The sequence below is a fragment of the Lepidochelys kempii genome, chromosome 21 (assembly GCF_965140285.1).
Source record: "Lepidochelys kempii isolate rLepKem1 chromosome 21, rLepKem1.hap1, whole genome shotgun sequence".
In the NCBI taxonomy this organism is placed as follows: domain Eukaryota; kingdom Metazoa; phylum Chordata; order Testudines; family Cheloniidae; genus Lepidochelys; species Lepidochelys kempii.
The window spans coordinates 3,528,848-3,556,702 of NC_136400.1; the positions used below are offsets into that span (position 1 = coordinate 3,528,848).

Here is a 27,855-nt window from a genome sequence, read left to right on the forward strand (position 1 = left end):
AGCAAAATTGTTTAAAAAAATACTAGAAGGTTTTAAACATCAGGTTTAATATGAACTGTAGTCCATTTATTCATTTTGGAAGCGACCTATATGCAGTGATCTATATACAGTGACCAAGTAGAACATCTAACCATAAATTCATCTGGGTGATTTTATATTAGAAAACAAAAACCCAAACAGCATTATTGAATTTAGAAAGCTGGTGAAAACTGCCAAATTAAGAACCCTGGAATAAAAAGATAGTCCTGTGTTGATCTACAGCACAGTGCAAACTACACATGCTGTCCTGTTAAAGTGCTGCCAGCCTGACCTGGAAGCACTTGAGTCCTTCCCTAAAAGTCCCTCTTCATTGCCCATCTGGGTTTTGCCCTCTGCTTATTCGGCCAATAACTCTGATGGTGATTTTTTTGCAATGTGGCAGCTCTCCACTGGGAGTCCGTCAGAGCTCTCCTTGTAGTCTACAGCGTGTTGCCATTGAATTCAGAGGGAGCAGACATGGCAGGCATTCAGGAAGTAGAATATAATTCACGCTACCCACATTTATAATAGTGAACACAAAACCCCACTTGCATTAACACTGGCTTGAATTAACCACCATAGACACCATCTTATTGTTCTCTCTGTAACTGTTTCATCTATTTATAAGGGTAGGTGCCCATATTAAAGTGGAAGTTGTTTTTCTAGTCCAAGAAATAAATGAATCTGTTTTATCAATATGAACAATGTAACTAATTTACCATATAACAAATTTTTGATGGAAGTAAAACCTTCCCAGACTACATAAAATAGCAATACAAATTGGTGTATCTAGTGGGACTGTGTGAAATACAAGCAACAAAATTGAAATGTGTCAAAAAAACAAACAGTTTTTCAGATTTTGTGTTTTCATAATAGCAGGCTAATTTTACACGGTTTTGCTTGGAAAAACCAAAACCCAAAACAACCTAGGACCATTCCTTAGTGAAAATGGATCATTTATGAGTAAAGCCTCAATTTCCCAAACTTGATTTTGAACCGTTTTGATGGGAAAGTTAGCGTTCACAATTTCAAGTTATTAGAGGTCAATGCCAGAATCTTAGTTTGCAAAAAGTTACATTAAGAAGCAAAATCATGCCTGTGTGAAACTGAAAACGTTAGTGGAAAGTGGTTTTAAAATAAAAAAAATCTAAGGCACTGGAAAATCATCTGAATGTTTACAAGGAAAATATACTTTTAATAGTTCAAATTCAGGCCCTGATTCTGCAAATAGTGAAAAAAGTACATTGCTTTACTCACACATGTAATCCTATAAACTTCAACAAGAACTAGGTACAATATAGAAGTTGCATGTGTTAAGTATTTGAAGGATTGGGGCACTAGTACTTTTGGCAACTATTTACAATATAGAGAAAATTATTGCTTCTGTCAGTATCCATTCATTTTATTTTTTAAACACCACGCTGGCATTTCATGTGTTAGTTATTGCATACCACCTGGAGTAAGCTTATTTGGAATTGTGTGTCGTGTGTATTAGGGGAATTGAATTTCAGCTATTACACTTATCACATACGCAGTCTCATTGTATTTGTAGCAAAGTAGAAGTCCAGAATACTTAAATTTATATCCAATATATGGGGCAACTGTGGAATAAGGCCAGAAGTTAGGTCATTAGTATAATGAATTACAAATAACAGTACACTTACTATCAATTTACAACATGATGTTCATACCAAAAAAAAACCAAAAACTTTTTTAAAAAATTGCATCGTGTAAGCCAAAGTTTTTCACTTAATGTTAAGAGTCCAACAGCAAAAATAATAACCTTTTACCTAAACACATACTAAGTAAGAAAGCTTCACTGAACTAGAAAGATATTGCATATTAGTGAAAATAAAAAGTGCTTTAAATAAAAAAAATGACTAGTGTCTCAAAGTGCTTTTTGTTTGATGTCCATAACTAGAAAATATGTTCTACATGTTTTTACATTTATTTTACAGTCATTTTAATTGAGTTTATTTTGATACTAGATTTTTGTTTATCTTTTACCAACTAAATTAGCTAACCAACCTTTGGTTATGTAAAATGAGAGGGGGGGGTGTGGGGGGGTGTGGGTGTGTGTTATATATAGGGAGAGAGAGAGAGAGAGAGAGAGAGAGAGACTCAAGGTCACCTGTTTACCTACAGTTACTTTCATAGCTCCCATTTCATTTGGATAACCTTTGTTTGACTGTAATTCAGATAGATTTTTGAACTGGAAGAAAACAGACACAATGCAGCATGCTTGCCTGATGAGATGGTCAGAGTGCATCCATAATACAGAAATAGCTTTAAAACAGACTATGCTATAAACCACTAATATTTTACTACTGGCACACTACCAAAGACTGTGTGTCAGCTACTTAAGGACTACATTAAAAATTAGCTGACCCCAAAGTAGGCTAAAACTAAAACTACATCCTTTATGAGAGATGAATTTATAGGGAAAAAAAAGTTGCTTAACTGTTTGGAATGGGGCATTTATGGGGCATTCTTCTGAGGGACAAGAGAACTGTAAAACTGTACACAGTTTGTAAGTCACAGTGATGTCCATTAGTATGGACAGAATTTAAGGACAATTATCACTTAGTGTCTTCCAGCTCCAAAGTACTTTACAAACCTGAACCAGTTAATCCTCTCAGCAGGCCTCTGAAGCAGGTGGTCATTAGCATTAGCACCACTTACAAATTGGCTAAATGAAGACAAGACATTAAGGTCCAAATTTTCAGAAGTGGCTTTTAAACTTCCACACCTCCATTTCTGGCTGCTCAATGAGAGAGCCCAAAGGTGATTTTTTTTCCTGAAATGATGAAGCACCTACAGCTCCCATGACCTTGGGGGTCAAGACAGGCCCTCAAAAATCAAAAGCCACTTTTGAAAACATGCAGCTAACTGATGTGCCCAAGGCTAGTGAGGGAATCTGTGGCAGAGCTAAGATTAGATTCTAGTAGTTCCAGGTCCTCCATCCTCTGCTCTGATCATGTCTCTCACTGTTCTGTTAAAGCTCCCTATTTCTACATCCCATTTTTAGCATATCTGGATTCAGTCACCTTCCCCTTGTCATGCAGGTTCCCAGTGGAGTTTTTCCCCCCTTCCAAATAAATTGCATTTAAAGTAGGTTTAAAACGGAATTTAACAAAAGAAAATCACTAATGAGTAATTTTGTATCACGTGCTTTTAAACAGCATGCAGGGCATGTTCTTTCCTTTACATTTTAAAAGCCCTAATACACTAAAGCATTTACCTAATGGTCCTGTGGGGGAGAGATAAGGCATTCCCTTAAGACAACAGTACAGCAACTGGTCCTCTCCAGTAACTACTCTCCATATTTGTTTTTTTGAGAAGGGTTTTAGTCTCACCCTCACTCCCAATAATTTACAAGCAGTGCATTTACAGGATGCTCTGGGAGCCATGGCAGACCCTTATGCTCCTACAGCACTACTCCTGGATAGACTTCATCATTACTGACACGTCAAGGTCCATCCTGCGTCACGCCACGTTGGAACAGGCTTGTGGGGTTTATGTAACCGGAGGCAGCAAAGAAGCCTCCTGAACCAACTTATCGATGGCTACCTTGGTACGTGTAGGAAATCGGCTGCCGTGTCCCAGGCCTGACAGTGAACGTGTTCACAGGAGAACTGTACTGTGGGTTGCCCTGGGTAGGCCTGAGGGAGGAAACAAAGGAGGAAGTCATCAAAAGCCATGGAAGCCATTTATAAAACAAAGCAGCAAAGCATCCAGAAGGGGTGGGGGCAGGCGTAAGTGTGTTCCTGTAGATATATTTCATTCTGCACCCAGGGAGAGCAAGCTGTAGTTCTCTTCAGTGCCTGTTGCCATAGTATTCAACAGCCCAAATCTGAAGACACGCACGCAGGAACAGATTGGCTAGGGCAATCCTTAACCACTCCTCCATCTGCACGGCCTGTACCAGTGGGCACACTGTGCCTTTAAACATGCACCATTCTTTTATCTGATGGTGCAACAAGACATACCTACAGTGCCCTAGGCAAAGGAATCCCTCTGCTTGTGTTTTAAATCTGCTTCAAAACATGCTCTAATTAAAGCCGATTCAGGAGCATGCTCCTTGGGAAGAATACGCACATGGAGGGGACACACCTCTCCCTGCTTTGCCAGCAGAAGAGCCTCCGGATTCCGGGAAGAAGCTGGGATAAGGCTTATTCATAGTGCTCTTTCTGGCATGTATCTGTATTGCGACGCTGCCCAGATGCCCCAATCAGGATTGAGACCCTGTTACGAGTAGGCATAGTGCAAATGTGGAGCAAGGCATGGTCCTGTTCCCTGCCCTGCCCGTCCTGCTCTTCAAACAGACTGCTTCAACTTGGGGATATTTTCCCCTTAAGCAAACCCTCTCCACCCTCCAGAACAAGTTATAATTAGAGATGGGCTGAGGGGGCTTTGCGTGGAGCCAGACAGTGCCTGGGTCAGAGGGAAAACCAGCTGAAAGTCAGGCCTAGGACTGAGGTGGAAGGAAGAATCAGGTCTTGGGTTTGAGTTAGAGAGAGCACCAAAGATGTTCTCAAAAGACGTCGGTTGCACCTGCGCCAGTATGAGGGGAGAAGCCTCTTCCTCTCGGATGTGACCCAGAACGAGAACCACAGATATGGGTTCAGACCTGGGGATTCAAATTGGATACCCCTCCCAGCCCCCCATTCCAAGGGTTTCCAGCATCAGCCCACCTGCCCTTGCAATAAGTGGAACGTACCTGCTGGTTGCTGCTGCACTGGCGGCAGAGTAGTCCCCATTCTGCCCTTTATACTTGGCGTTGTTCATGGTGTGGTTATAAGACCTGGTTTTCCCAGGGGGCTCCAGTGACATCCGCCTGCCCTGCGTGCTGCTGGGAGCACTCCTGTGGGTGGAGCTGACCCGGCACATCCCCTCCGCAGCCTGGGAGCCATACCCCACTATGCTGTGGCCATAGGTCACGGGTGTGCTAACGTTCCTGGAGGATGTGGATGTTCTCGTGTAGGACCTATCGGGTTCAGACACGTACAGGCGCTTCTTGATCAGCGGGCGGCTGTCTGGGCGGCAGACAGGAGGGCCAGTGGAGTAACTGCCACCTGGGTAATGTTGACTGAAGCCGCTAGTCCTCGTGCTGCTGTCTGGGGCCATTTTGGAGGGCAGGGCGTAACTGTTAGCATAGCCGTAGCTTGGGCATCGGATATTCTGCTGCCTTTCCCAGGGTTGGCTGTATTCTGGGAAACTGGGGTCTCTGCAGCTCTCTGCCACGTTTGAAGAAGCATCCTCGACCCTGTTGGCGTCATTGCTGAACTCTGGTGGTGGTGGGATGATCTCGTAGTCAAGCTTCTCTCCATTCTCTTCCTCCTCCTTGGTCAAGGAGTTAGGAGGTGAAGAGACAGAGTACAGGGGAAGGTCAGGTTTGGGGGGAAGGTCTTGCAGTCTCAAGTGGCTGGACTCCAAGAGGCCTTGAACTAAACTGGAGGCACCAAACCTCTCTGGCTTGGAAAGGCTCTGGGACTCCCCAGCGCTAGTTTTCTGCATGCTCTGGCTTTGCTCAGAAGTGCTGGAGAACGACAGTGGTTTGTAGGCCCTCTGTCCTGGTTCTGAGAAGCCCAGTGCCTTGCCTTCAGGTGTGACCATCCTGTCATGCTGCTTGCCCTCCAACAGGGCAGGGGATGCCTTCTGTGGAGACTTTGGTACCACCACAAAGGAGTAGGGCTTGGATTCACTGAAGTAGAAGTTGGTCAAACCACTTTCTGACTGGCTGCTGCTGCCACTACTGGATTTCTCGGATAGCTTAAGGGGGTGTTTTTTGGACAAATAACTGTTCTGGCGGGAGGCAGATTGCCTGACTCTTTGGGCCCGCTGTTTTGCGGCCAGGAGGAGAGCCATTGGAGAGCCTTTCTCCACCTTTTCTCCTGTGACAGGGTGGATCAGGGCATTGTCATCCTCCTGGTCTGCATTCATGGAGGAAGAGGTTGGCTGTGAAGGCACCCCTGGCTTCTCAGCAGAGCACAGGATTGTGCCTCTTTCTGCATCATGTTTGTTTGTATTGACTGGCCCCTCCTCCACAGTTTGGGAGGGGGTCAGAGAGGACAGACTGTCTATGGAGCTGGTCTTGGCCCGATGGGTCTTGTATTGGACAAGAAAAGTGTCTGTGTGTGGCCCAGAGGTTTGTGTGGGAGAGGTAGCCTCCATAGAGGAGAGTGAAGAGGAGGCTAGAACAAAGAGTTGGTCCTTTGGTTTCTGAGGTGGGTCTGGAGACTTCTGAACATGGTCAGACAGCAGGTATCCCGAAACAGGGTTTAAGTTCTCCAAAGTCTTATTACTGGTGAGGGCAATGAGAGTCTTAGGATCCTCCTGCATCTTCTCAACTTCCACTGAAGCTGCTGTGGGTGGGAGCTGATTGGCTACAGGTTTTGGCAGCCTGGAGTCACCAGAATTTGTCTGGCTGCTTCCAGAATTCAGGGTAACTCTGTTTGTGCCTGAACTGTGTCTGTGATTTGTAAGTCCTGTTGGTGGTTTACCTTCCTTTGTTGGGGAGAGTAGTGCTTCCAGCTCGTTCCTGAATTTCATAACACTGTTTGCTTGCGTGCTGGTGGGTTTATTGCCTGGAGCAGAGAAAACCGAGGAGGAGTACTCTTTTGTAGTGAGTGAATTAGTAGGGATCTTCTCTTTCCTCTCACTTTCCCCCCCTGCTGGTAACTGTGGATCCTTCAAAGTAGGTTTAGCTTGTTTTGACCCAACAGAGCTAAACCTATCATTGCTAGCATGGTCAGTAATACTGTTGGTAGGTCTGGCATTTATGGGTTTATCCAGCTGTCTCTCCTCCCTTTTCGAAGAAGAGGACAGCAGGACTGATAGTTCTTGCCTCAGCCTGTTTAGATTACTGGGTTCCTTCCAGTCATCATCAGATGATGTGTAGTCTGGAGAGGGCACGTCCTCTGCAGCAGGAAGCTCAGATTTTGGACTTAAGTCCTTTTCAGCTTTCTCCAGCGGGACCTTTGCTGCCTCTGACAATGAGGACTGATAGCTATTAAAATTAGTCCCTTTGCCACAGTCTGACCCTGGTCTTGGGCTTGCGGGTTCTGTGATTTGCCTGACGGGCTTTGTTACTATCTGCCTATCCAAGGTAGATTTCTGCTCAGCTTCTCCAGCTAAGTGCACCTTGGCTGCAGGTCTGATGGTGAAGCTCGGCGGAAGGGGAGGGCGGGTGCGAGGCTGTCTGGAAATAAGCCCATCTTCCTCACAGGGATCTTTTTCTTCCATGGAAATGGATGAAGTTCTCACCGGGGCAGCGGGAGGTACTTTTAATGATCTGGGGAAAGTTAGGTGAGGTTCTGGGGCGGACTTGGTCAGCGACTCTTCCTTCTGGTGAGAGGCTGGTGGAGTGGTGACAGCAAGAGAGGGGGCGCTGGCATTTTCCCTGGCGTCTGTCTGCCTCGTGTTCAGAACCGTTTCCGATTTCCACTTGGAGACACCGTTCGAGATGGGAGTATGAAGCAGGGGAGGGGCCGGAGGCGGCAGAGGAGGGGCCGGAGGTGGCAGGGGAGGGGCCGGAGGCGGCAAAAAGGCAAGCGGAGGTGCTGGAGGAATGAAATCCGGAGGGAACGGCGGGCTGGGAGAAGGTAAGGTTGAAGACGAAAGCAGAGCTGGAGCCACAGATGGCGGAGATGCTGCCGTTGAAGGCGGTGGCGGAGGAGGTCCTTTGCACAGTGGAGGCAGTGGTATTTCCATCGGTGGGGGTGGGGGTGTCATGGAAGGTGGAGGCGGGGGTGGGGCCATGGAAGGAGGTGGAGGAATATCATTGTCCAGATAGTCTCTCTCAAAACCTTTTGGCCGCAGGTCTCCAACCGACTTGTACATTCTGTAGTTGCCATTGATTTGGGGCCTAAGGCCTATGGGAAAGAACACTGGTATTAAACACATTGCACATGGGCAGAGTCCATACGGAGAACATCTCCATCAAAACTGTCCTTCTAAGAAGAACCAAGTGTCACAAAGCCAGCTAGAAGCATTTCATTTAAAACAACCTAATTAAAAATGATTTTAGCAGCAACACAGCCATTGCAACTCACTCGTTAATAGCGTGCTTGCATTCAATACATCTTTAGGAGATGCCCAGAATAAGAGCCTGATTTTGCAACTAAAATCCCAGGGGCAGACCCTAATGAAGCAGGTATAGCTTGTACCAAACTCTCTATGGAGTAGATGAAATATACTAATCTCTAGGTCTTTAATCTTGACGGTGCTCAGCACCCTCAACTGTTGACTTCACTGGCAGTTGAAGGCACCTAGCACCTCCTTAGGTGGCCTGGATAATACTTGTAAACCTTTCAGCCCCGGTGGAATTAGTCATCTGAAAAGCCTAGTTCATAATTATGCTAACATAAGAGTTGTATCTCACCACTAAGAAAAAAAAATGGATTGAGCTTTTTCTTAAAAAACAAGTTGAGGTTAATAGACAAGAGAAGGTCTCTTGGCTTCTTTCTGCACTGGGAGATCCTGCAATGTATTTTGTGCTCATTTGGTTATGAAAATTGGAGAGGAATTAATAAAAAATAAAGACACTGTAGACCTCTATCAGATTCTTCCATAACTTATGGAATTTTGATAGTGGTTCATCAGTTTTAAGTTAGCAATTGCTACTGACTTATTTTGTATTGTACTCTCCCTCAGAGCTCTCTCTGTCTTTTCTGGTGCACTGATTTTCATATAAAATGTATCAAACCAGATAATCTGGGTCCACAAAGGAAACAACTAGAATTAGATTGTTTCAGGACTCCCAAGGTCTTATGTAATACTGATCAGAAAAGCATATTCAGTCTCCTGGCTTCTTATTATCACAGTCACTATCTAAAGTCAAGACAAAATTTAGTTACCGCCTATGCTTCTCATTGAATAAGGGAACAAATTAAGCAACCAAATTTCCATGTCAACAGTGTAATAACTTTATATATTTTTAAAACTCTTGATAGTTGCCATGGTTGCATCACAGAAGAAACTAACCCAACATGCTTTGCAGGTGTTGGCTTCATCTGATGAGAGCATCTCATAACTGTGTTTCACTCCTTTTCCCTAAGGACACTTGGAATCCTCCTCAAGAAAGCCAGCAACTGAAAGCTTGCTCAGTTTGTGTGGAAACACAGGAGACCAAATGCTGATGCCTCGGTAAATTGTCTTCAGCCAAACTAGTTGCACGATTAAGGAACGGTGACGGCAACATACGTGGATCTGTGCATTAAAGCCATTTTAAGGGCTTTGAATACCTCAGCAGAGAGGACACCTTACCTGGAGATGCTGTTTCTTCAAAGCCCTCCGGCACAGAAGGGGTTGGTACAGCCACTCCATGTGTCTCCTGGGTGTTCTGAAAGGGTTGAATAAGCGGATGGTAAGAAAACTCACAACAATATATACACAGCACCTAGTACAATGGGGTCGCGGTCCATTACTGGGGCTCGAAGGCACTACTACAGTACAAATAAATAATAAAAACACCTCAAATACCCTGGGTATAAAGTGCTGGACATGAGTTTTACCCATGTTATGTCATTTGAATCTCAGCTTTTAGTTATATATGTTCCTAGGCCTCCTGGTTGTGAAGAAAAGCTTGAAAACATGACCTGACAGCGTAGTGATATCTGCCTGCAAGTACAGACAACCTCCCACCAGAGAAGTAACATCAGCTTTTGCCAGAAAGCTACCTCCGTTGGTGCATCCACTGCTGGCATGGTGGCCTTGGGAAGCACACTCGTTGGGAGTGGACTTGGCACTCCAGATTGCCTTATTCCAGCTCAGGGCACGGGTGAAGATAGACTCCACCAAGCAATGGTAGTCACTCACCAAAGTTCACACGCAGAGGACACTGATTCACTGAAGAAATGATATGAATTCCATCCTCTGGAGGGGCTGTGGCATTCAGCACAGGCTAATAAGTTAAGTACCACTGACATTGTCCTCCCCCCGCCCCCCAACCCTCATGGGTTTGCATTCCTCTCTCTAGTTAGCACCGAGGACTCACCGTGAAACCCAGCTGAAATTGCTGAGTCTCAACTATTTTTGCATCTGCACTGCAAATTCAGAAGCATTTTGATGCAAAACCAAAACGGGAGCTGGCCCAGGTGCCCAAATCTTAGTGACCCTGCTGAGCTTCAGACTTGTGAAGCTGTCTGAAGCCAGGGCGTGCAAAAGTTTTGGTCAGCTCCAGTTCATGGCATTTTCCTGAGAAGTGGCCTCATTCGTGGCACTTTCAACTAGGCTGAAATGCTGAACAAGGGCCTCCTATGCCTCCCAAACACAAACAGCCCAACCTGCCCCTCTAGTGACTCACTGTGACGATCATTCAGCAAAAGCGTTTAAAGTTTTTGCAGCTCACTAAACACACACTAATGCGTGAAAATTAACAGATCAAGCCCTGCCAGGACTGGAACTCTGTAATTCCTGGACCAACGCTTTACTCAGCAGTTTTGAGCCTCGGCTGTACCTTCTCGAGACTTCATTATAGACATTTCAGGCTCAATTCATCCTTACCAGGCACCGCGTGCAGTCATCTACACCTTGTGCGAAGTGCTACCAAATCAGAACAGTGGTGTTATACACCCACTTTGCTGTGACTGCACAAAGGGCTGGACAAGGCTGAATTGGGCCATTCTGTACCACGGTACAGAGAAATTTATACCAGTCAGATGGTTCCTGTAACAGGAGTGCTCTTTATCAATAGAAAACATACATTGTTAACAGATAAAGAGCCAGCAGCTAGCACTCAAGAACAGATAGCACAGTTCCTGGGTTTTGTAGGACCCATAAAATGTGGTGGTGTGCACTGCCAATGGCTTCTTCTAGGCAGCTCTTTACAGTCCTTTGTGCAAAGAGAATGTTGCCCTAAGAGCAGCTTCCGCCATTGCACAGCGTGGCTGTGTTTCTTATACAACTCCCTGGATAATGCTGTAGCCAGTGCCCTTTGCCATTTGTTTGGCAATATTGTTACTATTGCAAGAGATTGCAGTTGGGTTCCAAGGTCCCAACGGCCAAAATTTCATTTTAACACATAATCTACTCCACCATCATAAACACGTCGAGAGTCTAGATTAACTGGCTGTAAAGGCTCTGGGTGTAAAAAGAAAGCAGAGTGGGATAATTTAGAAACACAGGAATTTCCAGAGCAGTAGCACATATAGCCCAGTCTCCTGTCTCTGAAGCAGCCAGCACCAGCTGTTCAGAGAAAGGGGCAAGAACCCCATGGTAGGCAGTTATGGAATAACCTGCCCATAGGGAAAGCTTCCTCCTGACCCCCAATAGTTACAGGTTGGCTTGTGCCCTGCAGCATGAGGGTTTGCATTTCTCACTGCAGCCACTGTGGCTGCATGGAGCCATCAGGGGATTTTTCTGCAGCCACAACAGCCTCCTGGGCTGAGATTGGGCTGGGGCATGGTGGCAAAGCAGTGGCCCCTCCCTGTAGTGTCCAGCTGTTGCTCTTGGCTGCCTTGGTGTTTGCTGGCACCACCAGCGGGGTTGGGGTCGGGATCAGCGCCCTGCACCATGCAGCCTCCTGAGGGCTCTGAGCAGCGTCTCTGCAGACACATGGGGCCAGCGTGTGTGCTCAGCGGGCTTTGGGTTTCAGCCCCTGGGCTTTGGCTCTGGGCTTCAGCCCAGTGCGGCGGGGCTTGGGCTTGGAAAAAATTGTGAGAGCGGCTACCAGCAAGGGTTAGTGGCCACACCCTGAGGCCACCAGAAAAATTGTTCTAAGAACCAGATACCCTGTTATAGTCAAAAGAAACATTACAATTGTTTGTGTTGTGTTTTCCACACCACCTGATAATTATACATACAGTGAATGAATACATGTTATTAAAAATATCTTCCTTCCTGGATTCTACACAGATCCAGAACATTGCTGGCTGTAAATTGAAATCTGACCATTATCCTGCAATTTCACACGCACCTTTAGACACTTTAATGCTTAGGATTCTCAACCCCACCCACTCTGAGTGTTGCTAATATGTAACAAGGATGGGGTTTTTGCAAAAGCTGCCTTGGCCTGGATTCATGAATGCCAGCTGGCTCCTATTTACATTAATGCTGCCAGGAAAGGGAGGTCCACTGAGGACTATAATATTGCCCAACTCACAAGAGTGCTATTAAGCTGTCTCACTCAGGGATCAAAGTTTATGTCCCAGAGAGATCACGCTCAGCAGTAGCAGGTAGGATGGGGAAGTAATGGCTGACTTGTTTTTAAAGCACTCCGTTTTTAGTCTGTGTTGGGAGCAGCCACCAGAAGTGGCAGAGAAACCCAAGAGGCCCTCCCAGAGAGAAGACAATATAAATGAACGTGGCAAATAACTCCCCCACACCCATTCTCACCCAGAGTTTCCTACCAATTCTTGACCAAATGGAAAATGCATATATTCCCTCACTGTGTGCTTTACGGAGTCCCAGTCGCAGCCTTCAGTGCCTGCCCTAAACTGATCATGGCACAGTCAGAAGACCATCCTCCTCAGGCCCAAAATGTATGTCAATATTCAACTGACCAGGCACATTAACAGTGGTGAACAGGTTGACTACTTTTAAGGCATCAGATATGAACCTCTGTCAGAGGCCGACTGCCGGGCTAGATGGACTTCTGGCTGTTCCCATGGAGAACATTCTGTGGTTCTTGGAGATACACACTTTAATGGGAAGGAACTTTTTGGGCAAGAACCTTAGCTTTGGTTGAAGGGATAAGGAGAAGAAAGGGGAGAAGGAAGCATTTCAGGATTTCTCCCCCTTTGCCCTTGCCCAGTGGCACCTCTCCAGCTGAAGATGTCAGGCCATGACTTCAAATAGAATTTCCTTGAGGTCTGCAACTTTGCCAGCAAAAGTCAAACAAAGAGGCGTCTAAAGGCATTTCATACAAGCTAGCGTGGCCTTCTCTGGTACAGCCATGAAAGCATAAGGAAGGCGACAAATGAAAAACCAGCAATTCTTAGCTATTCCATATTGCTTTGAATCTCAGGAGTGCAATACACATAGTAACTTGTTAACAAGGAAATTGAATGATTTCTAAGCATTCATTTGCCCCTGCATTCTGAGAGATACACGTGTCACAGGCTAGATTACAGGGACACACCCCTACGGAAATGAAGAAGGCGGCCTATATTTTCAAGTGTCCAATAATTGTAGGGTGTCCAATTTTTTGAGATGTTAAAATGATGTTTCAGGGTCCTGTCTGAGCACCTGCTGTTCCCAGGGAATTCTTTTGGGGTTGTCGGTGCTCTGCACCTCAAAATTAGCCCCCACAATGTCACATGTTTGTCTTCCAAAAATGGAGGAAGCCCAAGTCAGTGGCCTCTCTTGACAATGCTGGCCATAGCAACTGCATGTATTTGCTAGGCACGTGACTAGCTTTACTCAGCCTCCCTCTGACTCATGGTGAGGTGCTTCTACTCTCTTGAGCGGTTCACTTAGAACCAGCATTTCAGGTTTGAGGAGGTTTTCTGTGCCCTGAGCACCCAGCTTGGGATGAGCGTTCATTGGCACACGAAAGCACTCCTTCATGACTGTGGGACAGAATTAGGTCGTCCCTCTCCAGGGAAGCTTCTATCACCCTTCAAATGCTGAAGAGAGAGCTTGCCTGACTTTACTTTGCCCGGATCCACTATCTCCTGTCACGAGGACCTATACTTCCTTCATTTGGAATGACTTTGGTGCATCTCATTGTGGTTCCCAGAGGTAAAAGTCTGTAGCAAAAGATGACTCAACAACTAGCCCCCATTTGTGGCAATCTCAGAGAGGCTGAGGGCTGACTGAGCTCCCTCCTAATCCCTCTTGGTGACTCCTCCAAGTCAGGGGTGAGGCACAACCAGGAAAGCCCCCTCAGCTGCTGCCCCTGCTTGGTGGTTAGCTAGTGTGCTTTGATCTCCAGGGCTGTCAAGGCAGCACCTTGCACTGGCAATGAGAATGGAGGAAGTTGTGCGAGGTGCAGGCTGTTGACCACTGAAGAAAGAGCCACTGCTCCCAAGAGTACACGAGTTGCAAGTACTCTCTCATTAAAGTGCCTACTGGAAAACATCACCCCTGGTAGCAAGGCCACTGCTAAATGCCATAAGGGTTCATGTGGGAAGGAAGTTGGTCTTGCAAGGGAAAAAATGTCATACAGAAAGGAATGCTGAAGAGATCTGGGCACAATTCCAGGGCACGCTGTACACAAACCCTAAGCCACTTTCAATATTGACTCACGATTACATCTACGTCAGCCTCCCAAAGCCCTGGCAATGCAGAATGTCAGTTGCTGTGTGAAAAGAAGGGGCTGTAGATTAGTAAATTGCTTATGTGAGGTGTGTTACAGCAAGGCCTCAGGAGCAGGAGAGTGGGTCTCAGCTCCATTCATTTCACATCACAGTTAGAGCTGGGTGAAAAAAGGCAAGGTTATTATGCAAAGAAAAAAATTTTTAAATTACATTTTTCATTTAATTCAATTTAAAAAATTTAAAAACAATTTTTTCTACCTGTGTGAGAAAACCCCCTACTCTCTCCTCGGTACCCCAATTGGAAAAAAAAAATTGAAGAGTGTGAGACATTTCCTTCTGCAATTTCAAAAAATGAAGACAAAAATTAAGTTTTTCTGCAAAAAATTCAGTCACTAACCCCCCTTTTTTTGGAGGATAACTTAATTTGCCAGTGTTAAGAAACCCCATTTGCTCCCCCCCACCCCAATCCCAGTCTTGGCAGGGGTCATGTGACACAGTGTAAGCATGTGTTCCACCACGCCTCCCTGCTATAGAAACACTTGGGCCAGAAGTACCTCTACACTGTTCTGCTGCGTGTGTGTGGGATGCAGGGAAATGCAGCCGACATTCAACAGGCAGGACAGCTCTCATTTCTCTCTGATGCCAGACAGACTGAGTGACAGGGCAGCAAAGCAGGGAGGGAGAGACGCTACTTGAAGAGCTTACAGGGCAGGTTCTTGCTGCCTGCAAAGCACAGCTGGGCTGCCCTTCTTTTTAGCCTTCTCAGTGACTCATTCCTTTGGTTTCTCCATTTATAGTTAGCCTTTTATATTTAAAAAAGGGAATTCTGAGAGTGCAGAGAAGCCAGGAAGCATCAGGGGCGGAGGGAGGGGGGGAGAAACACCATGACACTTATTGGAGGATGAGGGACTATGTCTGATGGCTCCCATCCTGTAGCCAAATAGCGCACCAGAGAGGTCAGCACAGGAGCAGGTGAGAAAGTTGCATTGCGGGGGCCGAATAAGAGGATGGCTCTGCATGTTTATTCCAAAGGACATTTGTGCTGCAGAGACCTATTTATTCCCCCTGCTTCTTTCCCCCTTGCAGCCCATTTCAAGTAGAGGTAGAAGGCTGGGTGTGCCACAAGCATGGATCTCCCCTGGAAAATTGGCCGCACAGGGTTCCCAGGCTTGTTCTCTCTCTTTGATTCCATACAAGATACAATTTTTAAAAAGTTTTTCCAACTAAAAGCCAACCCTGCAAACTCAGTCTGAGCTCTGCCAATCAAGCAGGGTTCTCTCTCTCTGGTGCGATCACTTTACGAAACTTTCTGCAGGTAAGTCATGCCCTCAGTGACACCTATGCAGCTCCATTGCTTCCTTATTATTCCTTCAACAACACCGGTATAATCCCACAGCCTCCTAATTGTTCCTTTAATGACACCTCTGCAACTCCATTGTCTCCTAATACCCATAGTAACACCTGTACAACTCCATTAATATTTACAGGTTTTAGAGTAACAGCCGTGTTAGTCTGTATTCGCAAAAAGAAAAGGAGTACTTGGGGCACCTTAGAGACTAACCAATTTATTTGAGCATGAGCTTTCGTGAGCTACAGCTCACTTCATCGGATGCATACCGTGGAAACTGCAGCAGACTTTATATATACACAGAGAATATGAAACAATACCTCCTCCCACCCCACTGTCCTGCTGGTAATTACAGGTAATTAATTAGCAGGTAATTACCAGCAGGACAGTGGGGTGGGAGGAGGTATTGTTTCATATTCTCTGTGTATATATAAAGTCTGCTGCAGTTTCCACGGTATGCATCCGATGAAGTGAGCTGTAGCTCACGAAAGCTCATGCTCAAATAAATTGGTTAGTCTCTAAGGTGCCACAAGTACTCCTTTTCTTTTTATTAATATTTACGCAACCCAGTCGCTGTCAATGCACAGGTGTAATAACTGACTGAAAAGTAGTAAATGTAGCTATGCTGACGATGCAGAAGAAGCAACAGAATCTGGCTCGTTCTCTCTTAGCTACGTCAGCTCTTCAGGTCTAAGAATACATGATTTGCATGACCAGACCAGTATCTGGTAAGGACAGTATCCTACCTCTAGCAGTGACCCATGTCTGGTACATTTCATGTAGTTCAGCTATCCCGTCTCTGTAATACACCTAGGCAGTTGTGCCCTATTCCACATGCCTTGTGGGACTGGACCCTTGGGAAGGCTCATCATGCAGGGAAAAATATACTCAATACTCATAACAAATGGGGAAATTTTACTGAATTTGCAAGAAATACTCTCTCCTTCCGATTCCTGAGGTAGACAGAGACTTTTCTGGAGATTCTTTGGGGATCCCCATATCTAGCCCTGCTGACCATACCTCCTAATTTTAATGCTAGCATCCAGTTGCTATGCAAGTGCTGCTAATCCTGTCTGAGAGAGTCCCTGTCCCAAGGAGTTTATATAGAAGGACCTGTCTAGAGGTTACGTAAAGGTATGGGAGAACTGTCTGACAGTACAAACAAGCGAAACTGATGCACCAAGAGCAAAAAGCCCAAGAGATCCCAGGGAAACGTTCTCAGCCTCACCCATCATGGAAGAGCTCCAAGTCACAGGCACAGAGCAGCAGCTACCCTGGGTTTTTGCTGCACTCCCTGACTTTGATGTTAAGCAGCTGTGGCAGAGCTGAGCACGTATGTGGCTTGGTACACAGGGAATGAAACAAATAAAGAAGCTATTTCTATGGGGTTAATTCAACCTGACGTAGACATACCAGTCTTTCCTCCCTCTCAGCTCTCTGGGTTACATGCTCCCCTTAACAGTGAGGATGGCCAAAGTCACGATGACCATCTTAATGCAACCCGTGTTATACAGGGGAGGAGGGAAGGAGCTGATGCAGAACCCCCAAGTGGCATTTGCTGAATTTGGGCCGATTTAAATACATGACTCAAGTTTTTAATTGGGACGGGAGTTTTGTGTGCATCCTGTCCTGGGCATGATTTGAGGCTCTGGAATGAACTCAGGACCACCACAAACCTTCTCCAAGTGCCACATGTATTTCTTTGACCTGCCTTCTCTAGTATAAACACATAACAACGGGTATATTTATTTAACAAGAAAATTCACCACACGTCTACCAACACAAACACTCCTCTGCACACATTCCTCCTCCTGGAGAAAGGATGAGAGAAACAACAACATGTGACAGATATGTAGTCACGTTGCTTAATGCACTACTGGAAGGCACTCAGATAAAAACCTATCTAGAATAGAACAGAACAGTGATAATTCTTTATTCAAGGGTTATGTCCCTGTTACAGCAGCCTAGAGGATCGTTCAAAATATCCTGCAAAAAGGGTCTGATTCTTTAGGTTTTTAAAGTAATTTCTACAGTAGTTTAATCCCCATGAATTGTATAGGGTTCTCCCATCACACACTGGAAGGAGAATTTGTTTTTGGAGCTGGCAGGCACTGATCCACACATTGACCCATAAATATCATTTGGTGTAAAGTCCTGCTATACCACATCAGGACACTGACTGCTCCATTGTTCCATTCAGCTCAAGGGGTTTTTGCTCATTTACAGCATCCCTGCTTAGAGCTTTGCCAATTTCCCTTTCCCCACTACTGCTTCATGACCTCCCTTTACTAATGAGTATCTCATAACTGAGCCAACGAGAGGGCATTACCAGTAGCAGTCAAATCAGAATACTGTACTCACAATCTGATCCTGATTTGCTACCAACACATTGAGCCTTGTATTTGCACCAGAAATGCTAATGCAGTTTACCAAGTTCATGACCAATGTAACTTACCTCACCTCACAGCTTCCTAGCTGACTATTTTTCCTGTGTCCATCATAAACTATGAGCTCAGCTCAGATTTCAGTCCCTGCCTGTACCCATCATCATTAAAAAGTGGTTTTGCTTCCACTCTGATTTTCTTTCTGCGTATAGATGATGAGAGATATACCGAGCACCCCACCAATCTAGCTGGTTCTAAACACCATTTGCTAGAGTGGCAGAGCGAGCTCCTTTAACCTTGCACCAGCTGTGCAGGAATGTAATCGGGGATGTGGAAAATACTTACAAGGGGCATGAAGGTCAGTAACGGTCGGACTCTTGGCCGAGGCTTAAGCGTTGCTGTTCCAGAATCAGTCACTGTCATAACGCGATTATCCTCATAGTACAGTTCAACAACATCGCCTAAAAATAAGGAGAATAGAACCTGTGAGACAGGAATAAAGCTAACTGCTGTTAAAACCAAACACCGTCATATAAGAAGGCCTGGTCTACACTACGAGGTTAGGTTGAATTTAGCCACATTAGGTCGATTTTATAAGCAATGCGTCTATACAACCAACCCCATTCCGCTGACCTAAAGAGCTCTTAAAATCAGCTGCTGTACTCCTCCCTGACGAGGGGAGTAGTGCTAAAGTCAACCTTCCTGGGTCGAATTTGGGGTACTGTAGATGCCGCATCATGCCATTTGATGGTATTGGCCTCTGGGAGCTATCCCAGAGTGCTCCAATGTGACCGCTCTGAACAGCACTTTCAACTCTGATGGACTAGCCAGGTACACAGGAAAAGCCCCAGGAACTTTTGAATTTCATTTCCTGTTTGGTCAGCGTGGCGAGCTCAGCGGAACAGGTGACCATGCAGTCCCCCTAGAATAGCAAACAAGCTCCAGCATGGAGTGAATGGGAGATACTGGATCTGATTGCTATATGGGGAGAAGAATCTGGGCAAGCAGAACTCCGATTCAGCAGAACAAATGCTGATATATATAGCAAAATCGCACAGGGCATGGTTAGGGTGACCAGATGTCCCCATTTTATAGGGACAGTCCCAATTCTGGAGTCTTTTTCTTATATAGGCTCCTATTACTCCCCACCTCCGTCCCAATTTTTTACACTTGCTGTCTGGTCACCCTAGGCATGGTGGACAGAGGCTACACCAGGGATACACAGCAGTGCCACGTGAAAATAAAGGAGCTCAGGCAAGCCTATCAGAAGACAAAGGAGGCAAATGGTTGCTCCAGGTCAGAGCCCCAGACATGCCACTTCTATTGATCAGCTGCATGCCATTCTGGGGTGGGGGGGACCCTACCAGTACCCCAACGCTCTCCGTGGACACCTGCAAGGTGGCAGCCTCATGTAACACAGATGACTATTTTGTGGATGAGGAAGAGGAGGAGAAGAAGAATGTGCAGCAGGCAAGCAGAGAATCCATTCTCCCCAGCAGCCAGGACCTTTTCCTCACCCTGAAGCCAATACCCTCCCAGAGCATATTGTTCCCGGACTCCGAAGGCGGAGAAGGCACCTCTGGTGAGTCCACATTTGTAACGACACTACAGGGATTAAAAGCAATTGTGTTTCATGTTTGATTTAATTTGAACAATTGGTATGCATTCGCGGCCAGTACAGCTACTGAAACAGTCTGTTAACGTGTCTGGGGATGGAGTGGGAATGCTCCATGGACATCTCCATGAAGCTCTCCTGGAGGTACTCTGAAAGCCTTTGCAGAATGTTTCTGGGGAGCGCTGCCTTATTTCATCCTCCATGGTAGGACACTTTTCCCTGCCAAGCCAGTAGCAAGTGGTCTGGAATCATTGCAGCACAAAGCATGGCAGCGAATGGTCCTGGGTTTTGGTCACATTCATGCAACATTCGGTCTTTATCTTTCTGTGTCAGCCTCAGAAGAGAGTGATATTGTTCATGGTCACCTGGTTGAAACAGGGGAAGTTTTGTAAGGGAACAGTAATCCCCTCTGTTTGGTGACCGCAGCCCCTCCTTTTAAACGGCAAACCCAACCAGCATTGGTTGCTATGGGAAAGGAGGGCGCTGCAGTTTGAAACCATTCCCACATGTTATGAACGCGGAAGAAGCTAACCCCATGTACCCTTTGGCTTACCATGGCTGCCTGGAAACCAAATTCTGTTGCCCAGCCGTGTGTGATGTGTCACCATACCGGCAGGCGCTCAATATAAAAGGCAAAATGCGACCTTGTACCTAAAACATAGGTGCTGTCTGCTGTGAATTGCTTGATTCACTGTGAAAGAGTCTCCCTTTGGTTCTCGGAAATGGAACTTCTTAAAAAAGTCTACTTTCCCTTTCCGCCCCACCTGCAGCTGCAAATGTTTCTATGCTCCCCATACCAACTCCGTCCCTGAGGTTATCGCAGATTAGAAGGCGAATAAAATGCACTCACGATTATATGTTTTCCAAGCTCATGCAGTCCTCCTGCACTGATAGGGCACAGTTGAATGCATGGAGGCATTAGGTGGCAGAGGCCAGGTATCAAGGACACACTCTGCCAACCTAATGCACTTGGTGGGGACATGCACAATCGACTTCTATAAAATTGATCTCATTTTGTACTGTAGATATTTCCGAGGTGGTGTGGTGAATCCTAGGTCATCTCCCGCCCATTACTAGGGGAACTCCATCTGTTTGGGTAAGAAACTAAAAGTCTGGTGCTTAGCCGAATCTCTTGGGTCAGCAAAAGTGGGCTGAAGATGCCATGAGAACAGGCTTATATACGCTTTCAGGTGTTTGGGGAATCCTCAAGAGAAGGAGGGTCTTTGGTTCCAATACTTACTCACTTTGGCTCATCAGAACCTCCCTATAAGTACTTTAGGGCATGATGCAAGTCAGCTTCTGTCTGACTTTTCCTTAATAGCAGGGGTTTCAGTCTGTGGGTCAGCCGGTGAGTGCAGAACTAGTTTCCCACTTGCTTAGGGGCTATGTTTACTGTGTGGATCAGCTTTCTGGTACCATGCGGAAAGGTGCCTAAAGAATCACCATAACTAGAGCTAAATGGAAAATGTCAACAAATTAAATGTGGAGGAAGAGCCAGAACAAAATTATCTGCAAAACTTTGTGCTTTTCTAACCAGCTCCAGTTGCAATTAATATACTGTGACCAGGGCCCTGATCCTGCGAACACAGGAGAAGTGGTTTCTATGGAGTAGACCCCTTGAACTCAGTGGAGAGTCCCACGTGTTCGGTAGTAAGACACCATATCCGGGATGTGCTCAGTGCTCTGTGTCACAGGGTGTTTGAGCTGCAGATTAAATGAGCTCTTGCTGTAGGAAGTAAAAGAAAGTCTTAATAAAAACAGGCGAGAAGAGAGAGCATCTGAGCTGAAAGAACACAGATTTATTCCAGCAGGTGGGTCTGCTGGGTTAGTTTTGCTGCTGTTCCGTATTAATCAAGGTCTGTCTCCGGTGGACCAGACTTACAAAGCTGGCACCCGAGTCACCCTTTGGGAGGGAGAAGATTCAGAAGCAACTGGGAGAAAACAGATGATTGTGCAGTGAGATGGTCTCTGACATTCTCCTCAGACCCCTCCTTATGTAAAGTAGCATGGCTGGTTCCACAGCTGGATCAGTGGCTGGCAGTAGCACATGGACTTGGGGATGGCCGAGATCGACTGATGGCCTCTCTCTTTAACCCTGCCACAGAATCCCTGCTGACTCCTGACCTACTACCCTTGGCGCCTGTCCCCACCTGGACAGTTGCATATTCCTACAGGTAGGGAGGTGGCCTTCAACATGTGGGCTTTGCTGCTGGTGTTTTAGGCTGCTTTAACTCTACAACAGATCCCTGACATTTAATTGTGCAGCAGAGAGGGACAATGGGCCCTTAGTGTTGCTCAGGAGTAATATCCCGGCTCCCTGGGCTTGGCAGCCTGCACCGGCAGCTGCTCTTCTCAAGCTCCTTACAGCGATCACCAAATGAAGCCTCAAAGGACAAGCGATCTGCAGCACCTCTCTCCCACTGAGCTTTAATAGTAGAGTCTGCAGAAGGAAGGGGCACATGAAGTGGCTTTGCAAGCAGCCACGAAGCTTTCCTTCCTGCACTTTCCTTTACTGCCCAGGCCATTCTCTAAGGCAGCCTGGAGGGCACTTTGGAAATGTTCAGAGGTAATAATGCCCTTGGTCGGGTCAACAGCAGGGATTGAACCTGGGCCTTCTAGACCTGGATGAACCATAAGGTTGGTGTCAGCAATAGTGGACTCAAACTCTTTACATGGTCCAGCCACAAAAGGGTGACTCAGGGATGTCTACAATGAAAAGAACAAAAAACAAAAACCACCCACCAAACCCATGAAAGTGAGTCTTAGAGCCCGTGCCTGCAGACTACGGCTCACAGGGATCATGCTACGGTGTTACAAATAACAGTGTAGATGTTCACACTCCAGCTGGAGGTTAGGCTCCAACACCCATCCCCCCTCACTGGGCTTCACAGCCCAAGCTGGAACAACGACACTCAAGTTTTTAGTGCAATAGCATGAGCTCCGTGAGCCTGAGTCAGCTGAGACAGATTCTGAGACTTGCTGCTACCGCAGGTTTTTTAAGTCTAGACGTACCCGAAGACACGAGTCCACTGCATGTTATACAGAAACAAACGTCATTGTTTAGGCAGGGTGAGGACTGAAGTTAAACCTCCGCCCAAAAGTGTCTAGTCAATGTGAGTAGCACTAGATTGAATTTACTGAGACTCTTGTTGGGCACTCTGAGACATGGAGCCAAAATTCTGCTTCCACTTACTCCCAGTTTACACCAGGGCTGTTTCCAGTGGATTTATGGCTGTAGCAAAGCAGTACTTGGCAGTCAAACTCTGAATCCACCTCCATGTATCTCTTCTAAATGAATCACTTTGCACTAGCGGGATAAAGTGGGAACATGCCCAGGCCATATTTCGGTTGTTTACTGTAGGGGGCTTAGTCAAATAATGAAAAAACACAAGTAGAACACACACCCAGACATAAATAGAGATTAGGCAAAATGCTTCTTTAGTCCCTGCAAAATCCTTGTTCCTCTTGTCATCAAATTCAGAATTCAGCTGTTCCAATGCTTCCTTTCACTACATATTATAGTGACACAAAAAGGGATCAATAACACTAACAAAAGACACTCTAAGATGCCACAAGTACTCCTGTTCTTTTTGTGGATACAGACTAACACAGCTGCCACTCTGAAATTTGAGTCTTCAAAGTACCTTACAAATAATGAAGCCTAAAGACGCCCGCCAAGTTAAATATCATTATCCCCATTTTACAGATATGCATGGCAGATAGTTGACATGACTTGGCCATGACCTCTGAAGGTGTTGGAATAAAACTGGTGAATTCCCAGTCCTCTGCTTTTACCATTGGACTACACCTCTCTTCCCATTGTTCTTTCGGACAGTAAATAGAGCCCATAATTTACTTTAATGATGTACTCTGTGACTGAATTATAGCATGAATTAATAGGCAGAGGCACCAAAGGATGTAAACCCCACCTTTGCCAGAAGGATAGCTACTGAATAACTTGCTACCAAGAGAATTAAAGCAAAGAAGGAGAGGTTTTTTTAAAAAAAAAAAAAAAAAAAAAGGTGGGGGGCGGGGGAAAGGCATGTAAAATAGACACACTCAGAGATAAAAATGGAATAAATTCCCACAAGGAAGAGTTCACACCCATTGAAGTCAATAGGATTTTGTTACTGGTTTCCATGGGAGAGAGTTCATTATGTAAATCGCTTTTTTAATTTGGGAGCATGATGCTCACACCTCAATGCAGAGGAATCCAAGTCAGAATTCAAATCTGAGGCATGGGAGGACCATCTGATGGTCACCTTTAATTTCTGTGGATTATATGGTTAGAAAACTAGGATTGTGTAATCCATACAAACAAGTGAAAGGGACAGGTTGCGTTTTTTGCTTGGAAGCCTCATTATGGTTTTTATTCAATCAAGAATCTCTTTTTATAAAGGAGACACCTATTTATTTGTCTTGCCAACCAGTTTGTGTCTGAGATTGTTTGGATAGCTGGTTGCCATTATAGTCCTGCCAACAGGTGGGAATGACACCCATTCTCTGCATCTCTGTCATGACTTCCCAGCCTTGTTTTCCTCCTGATTGACCAGATCAATTGATGTGAAGCAACAGATAATCTTGTGCTGAAAGGTCCCCGACGATAACAGTCTGAGACATGCCCCAGATGGTTAGCTGGAGGAAACGTGATCCAGCAAAACAGATTGTTTGTGTTCTCAGGTCTCAGTTGTGGAGTGTGATTTGCATGCAATTGGGATCATTAATGCAAACCTCAGAAGCATATATAAGCAGAAGGAAGAAAGCAAAACATACCTATCTTTCGAGAGGAACAGAAGCAAGGAGCATCTCAGTTTTGCAAGAACCTATCTACTGGTTCTGGGTTTACAAGCCACAAACTCATGAAAAAAATGTTAATTTTCATCACAAATTTAGATGACATTTGTCAATTTTATTTATTTAGTAAATGGGGGGGAATCATTTGCTGACAAGCCCTGTTATTAATGCATCTCTGCTGATCTTAGACTTCTCCCCTCTTTCCGAGAGGATCTCATGGTAAACAGGTGGCCAAGGATGAAAAGGAGACTGAACACCTGGAGGCCTCCATAGAGAGCTAGCAGGAACACCACATCAGTCTTCGTTTCAACACCTGCATGGGCGAGCCTGAGTGCCGTGAGTCAGCCACAAACGCCATCCCGCTTAATAAGCTTGGCTGATGGCATTTCCCTAACCGCGTCCATCACAGGCACAAGGTTAGCAGGGATGGCTTGAGAACAGTCTGACAAGCTCTTTTCAGGCTGATGCTCAGAGTAGGATGCAGCCCTCCTGGGTTGAAGAAAAAGTTGTTCCCAGAGAACAGCCTTCAAGAGTGGTGCTGTCACCACCCACCACCCCGTGTCACCCAGTGACAGTACACAGGCTGGAGTGCACGGTGCTAAATGGCTCTTTATTTCTAGTGTTATCCCTGGTGTTATTTCCAGCCGCAACAAGGACCATTGGAGGGAACGCATGCACGCTTGAGCTCCTTAAAAACAGGAGCTTCCAATACAGGCCAGTGTTCAGGCCCAAGAGCTGAGTTTTATAAAAAGTTTTAGTTGTGACTTTCACTCAAATCTAATGCAACTTCACAGAGCTTTTGATTCAAACAGTTCAATTAATTTAGTAGAGAGACTGAATGGTCAAGGGTCTCCAAAATCATGTGATCTTTAAATTAAGCAAGACACCAACTGAAGCCAATAAGAGGCTGGATTACAGACCACAAAACTTTGCCCCAAGGTTATTAAGAATTTGCAGGCTTTGAAGCATCTTTAAGAAAGGAGCTTGAATGCTTTTGATGAAAAAGGCGGGGTAATGCTTGCACTTGTATTTTCCTTGCCAGATAAACAGGATTTGCCTCTTAAAAGACCACCAGCAATCAGCATTCTCCCCTGACCTTCCTCTCCAAGTAAATGCATGAGCTCTATTTTAAGACTCCACAGGAAATGGTTTCCCTTGGATTGTACTTTGGGCACCTTCAGGTATATAGTGTTTTCTGGAGATATTTGCAAATGTGACACTGCCTTGTTTTAAGAGTATCCTTCGTTTGAACTAAAGCTTTCCTAAAAAGACGGTACTGTACCAGAGAATCAGTTGTGTGACTTGACAGAGGCTACTCACAATTCGTAACGTATTGTAATTTCATTGGTTGCATCACCTATGGTAGCTGTAAAGCTAGTGTCGCCCTATCTGAGGGAGGGGATGGTATTAGGCACTAAAATCAGGAATCTCTGAGTCAGTCACATGCAAAACCTACTCCCTTTTCTTGTTGCTTAACCTGTGTTTACTTAGCAATATCTCTGATGCAAAACTAGGGTGGGGATTAGCATAAGCAGTGGAGCACCTTGTAGCATATGAAACTATGAACATTCAAAGAAAGAGGCAAGATACAGGGAAGGGCTTTGATCAGGCAGAACATAGCGTTGTCTGAAATCAAAATTCAACTAAATCTGCACCTAGACTGCTTAGCAGTGAGGCAGTAGCAGGCCTGGGATAAATCCACCGATAAGTCTTAACATGCTGGCTTGAAAAACTTTATTTAGTACCTAAACATCCAAAATAAAGTATTACAATGCAAGAGCTACTAAAGGCCTGATTCTGCGACCCTTATTTGTTTGAATAAGCTTCCAGAATGGATGGATCTCAGCCTCTGCGCCAATGTCCCTTGTGCCTCCAAGGAACCCCATTGACTTGGAAGGAGACAGTCGCAGGACGGAGGCCTAATTTTGTAATTAGCCAAATGCACTGCCACTTTAAAACAAAAACCCTCCACAGGAAAAATACTTGAGTCCCTCTTTGGATTTATAGCAGTAATCAGAAGGGAACAATTTTTGAATAAAGTCTCATGGCACTTTTAATAGTGCCTATTGTCCTCATCTGAATTTCCCCAGCCTGAGATCTGGATGTAATCCCTCTGTATATCTTTAACTTTTGTCAGTGTGTCAGCTACACAGCTAAATAAACAATACTTCCACCCCTGAATTTACAAATGTTTATTGGAATCTAAAAATCCAATCCAATCCACATTCTGTTATCTGTAATTTGGTTCAGCTCTAATAATATTTATCTGACGCTATCCCACCTAAGCCTCCAGGGTGTTAAATTTACAATGAGATACAAAAAAAATCCACAGAATAAACAAATGTCACACCCCACAGTTCCTCAAAAACAAGTTACCTACAAAACACATGTCCAAAAGCTCATTTAAACCCCAGAAAAGAAATGCAAGTCAAATGTGTTAGCAAAGACTAGAACAAAGCAAGTCACGGACCACGTTCTTCAGAGATCTGAGAATCCCTTATCAAGCCACATATTAAGCTAGATTTCTCAGTTTTTGTTAGCTATTAAACTTGTTTAGAAACCTTTCATTTTCCTTGACTTTACAGAGTTTGTCACTTGCTGCTCATGCAGAGGATCACAGGTTCAAACATGTTTCCCTTTAATCTGCTCAGTCCTAACAAATACCTCCCATAGTTTCCCAAACTGCATGAATGATTAATAGGGCTCTGCCTAGCAGAATTCATACTGTCCACACCAGAGCTCCCCAACAAGGGTATTGCTGCTCCCCCACCCCACATATCTAAACTATGCCAGTCACTGCTTGGATTCAAAGTGGGAGGCTAATCAGGCCAGGTAGCACTTTGAGAAGGTGGGGGGATTTGACTTCTTTACTGCCTTTCTCCTGAAAGCCCAAATAAAGAAAGATACTAACCGGGACCACCTTTGCCCTCAGAAGTGACCTCTTGTGTGAAGATCCAGGGTGGATTTGTCGCATAGAGGGAAGTGTTGTTGGCATGTTTCTTCCCAAAGAGTTTGCTAAACGTCCCCTGCACAGACTGATTCTTCTTCATCTTTCCTCAAATCCCCTGCTGTGCTCTGCTCAGGTCTCCAGTGTTTCCTTTAGCAAGACATATTTCCAGTGTGCCCTGTCACCACCCAGCTGAAGCTAAAACAGGTGTTGGTCTGCAGAGCTACCTTTTCGGCTGCTTTAAAGGTAAACACCTGAGCTGGTAGAGGGCTGGCTGCTCTTACCTGGCCACACCCAACAGCAGCTCCAGGCTTGGTCACATTCCTTCCTTCCTGCTACAATGAACCATTGTTAAACTCGGCCAATCTCCAGTCCCTGCTGCTCAGGGATGTTTCGTGGATCTCTCCAAAACACTGTGATACCCAGGAGAGGATCCAACAGGTCCACAAAGCTGCTCATTTGCTCTTCTCTGGTCATGATAAAAACATTTACACTTTTCATTCTCCCTCCTGTTTTTTAGAGACAAACTAACAGCAACAAGTGTCAGT

The 27,855-nt window shown here is 45.4% G+C and overlaps 1 protein-coding gene across 1 annotated transcript; it reads right to left on the reverse strand.

Annotated features, from left to right (window-relative positions):
• Positions 1–1,917: 1,917 nt before the first annotated feature.
• Positions 1,918–27,512, reverse strand: C21H6orf132 (chromosome 21 C6orf132 homolog). The gene is made up of 5 exons (XM_073320146.2): positions 27,272–27,512; positions 18,297–18,412; positions 9,286–9,361; positions 4,739–7,892; positions 1,918–3,680 (listed from the first exon to the last, which is right to left on the reverse strand). Exons 1-5 carry the CDS (start codon positions 27,408–27,410, stop codon positions 3,575–3,577), a joined length of 3,591 nt encoding a protein of 1,196 aa, XP_073176247.1. The 5' UTR covers positions 27,411–27,512; the 3' UTR covers positions 1,918–3,574.
• Between the last annotated feature and the right edge of the window lie 343 nt (positions 27,513–27,855).

Bases quoted from the DNA above. Each gene is read 5' to 3' on its own strand.
- C21H6orf132 (XM_073320146.2), bottom strand. From the start codon at position 27,410: ATGAAGAAGAATCAGTCTGTGCAGGGGACGTTTAGCAAACTCTTTGGG. The intron at 18,413-27,271 runs GTTAGTATCTTT...CCTTATTTTTAG, and splicing joins TGAGGGCAAAGGTGGTCCCG to GCGATGTTGTTGAACTGTAC. The intron at 3,681-4,738 runs GTACGTTCCACT...TTCCTCCCTCAG, and splicing joins AGTGCAGCAGCAACCAGCAG to GCCTACCCAGGGCAACCCAC.